The sequence below is a fragment of the Cebus imitator genome, unplaced genomic scaffold (genome assembly GCF_001604975.1).
Source record: "Cebus imitator isolate Cc_AM_T3 unplaced genomic scaffold, Cebus_imitator-1.0 Scaffold71, whole genome shotgun sequence".
Classification (NCBI taxonomy): Eukaryota; Metazoa; Chordata; class Mammalia; order Primates; family Cebidae; genus Cebus; species Cebus imitator.
In genome coordinates, this window is record NW_016107386.1 from 5,865,246 (window position 1) to 5,867,122 (window position 1,877).

General features: G+C 49.1%; 1 protein-coding gene across 1 annotated transcript in view; it reads right to left on the reverse strand.

The window, feature by feature from the left end:
• Positions 1-1,877, reverse strand: part of ARHGEF37 (Rho guanine nucleotide exchange factor 37) — a 59,885-nt gene that overhangs the window by 8,868 nt on the left and 49,140 nt on the right. Inside the window, exon 11 of the mRNA XM_037739565.1 lies at positions 177-223. Coding sequence (XP_037595493.1) covers positions 177-223 — 47 coding nt within the window. The remainder of the gene's footprint in view (positions 1-176; positions 224-1,877) is intronic.

Consider the following 1,877-nt stretch of genomic DNA (forward strand, 5'->3'; position numbering starts at 1 on the left):
TACAGGCATGCACCACTATGCCCAGCTAATTTTGTATTTTTAGTAGAGACGGGGTTTCACCATGTTGACCAGGATGGTCTCGATCTCTTGACCTCGTGATCCACCCGTCTCAGCCTCCCAAAGTGCTGGGATTATAGGCGTGAGCCACCGCTCCCAGTCTGTCCATTTCATAATACTGTTTCCAGAGAGTATCAACAAGAAGAGATTCAGGGATGCTTGCCCTCTTTTTGTAAAACCAATAAGAAAATAAATATGTTAAATATATATTTACTCTCTGTCTTGAGAGAAGTGTGCATGCTCGTGTGTGTGTGTGTGTGTGTGTGTGTGCGTGTGTGTGTGTTCACCATGCTCTCTGTGGTTGCTTCTTGGGGGGAGGTGTTGGCTGTGGGGAGGCAGGCAGAGATATCCTTCAGGAACATCTGGCCACAGATTCTGCCACGTCCTTCCTCCAAAGCGGGTTGCGTGTCAGGATTTAGAACCAGGAGATCTCAATGTTTCTAAACAGGTCCTTAAACAGGAATGTAGAGACGAGGTAGTTTTCTTTGACAACAGTGCCGTTGTGGTCACGTCTTTCGGAACCGTGGTGTGCATGTGAGTATAAAAGCCAGTGGTGTCACAGATGCTGGCCTCCTTTCTCGAGGCTGACCGGCCCTCCCTGTGCGGAGAACAGGGTCACTCTTGGGAGGGCCCCCCAAGGAGGGCTTGTAAAGATTCCATGAGGGCCGCTCCTGTCCTGGGAGACCGCCTCACTTATGCTGGATTCTATACCCTCAGCCAAGTACATCAGAAATGGACAGGAGGGGTGGGTGTGTGTGTGTGTGTGTGTGTGTGTGTGTGTGTGCATGTGTGTATAGAGGTGGAAGGGTGGGAAGGGGTGACTCTTGCTACCAATATGCAACACATACTGGGATTATGGATGTTTCCATTTGTTTCCTTTTTATTTGTTTGTTTTTCTGTGTCTTTTAACTTTTCTACAATAAATATGGATTGCCTTCCCAATAAGAAACAAACATATCCTTTTAATTTGCTTTAAGTAGAAAGAGAGAAAAGGTTCCCATGACATATTCAAGTGGCTATTCTGCTGTTTATCTTTTGCACTCGTGCTCTCTCCCCAAGTCTCGGGGCCCAGGGCACCCCCCTGTCAAGTGAGGCTTCTGCAGGGCAATGCTCGCAGGTAGGGTAGGAGGGGGACAGATGGGGCCAGCAAGGAGTCAGCCCGCAGCCTCAGGGCAGACTTCAGGGCGTGATAGTCTCCTATGTTGGCGATACTTGGGCCAGGTGTCGGCCCCTTTTATCTGTCCTGTTCTGCTGGGCTCCTTTTCTTGTTTCTGTGTGTCCCTAGGGCCCCACTGTCCCTCTGGGGAATCTCAGGGCTCTTGTCTCCCGACTCTTCATTTCACATGTTGCATGGGATGGGACACAGTTTCGGTTTCTCACATCCAGGTCTTGCCACAGCCTGAGGAGACCCTTCTTACAGCTGCTTCAGTTGCTTTTAAAACGCAGACCACCTGCGTATACTTTTCAAGTGACTAGAACAGATAACCTCTACTTATATTTTAAAGGAAAATACATTTTTAAGAAAGCATTTAGGGCCAGGTGCAGTGGCTCACGACTGTAATCCCAGTACCCTGGGAGGCCAAGGTAGCAGATCACGAGGTCAGGAGTTCGAGACCAGGCTGGCCAACATAGTGAAACCCCATCTCTACTAAAAATACAAAACACTAGCCAGACGTGGTGGCGGGCACCTGTAATCCCAGCTGCTCGGGAGGCTGAGGCAGGAGAATCACTTGAACCTGGGAGTTGGAGGTTGCAGTGAACTGAGATCACACCAATGTACTCTCCAGCCCCAGGCAATATTGTGAAATTCCATCTCAAAA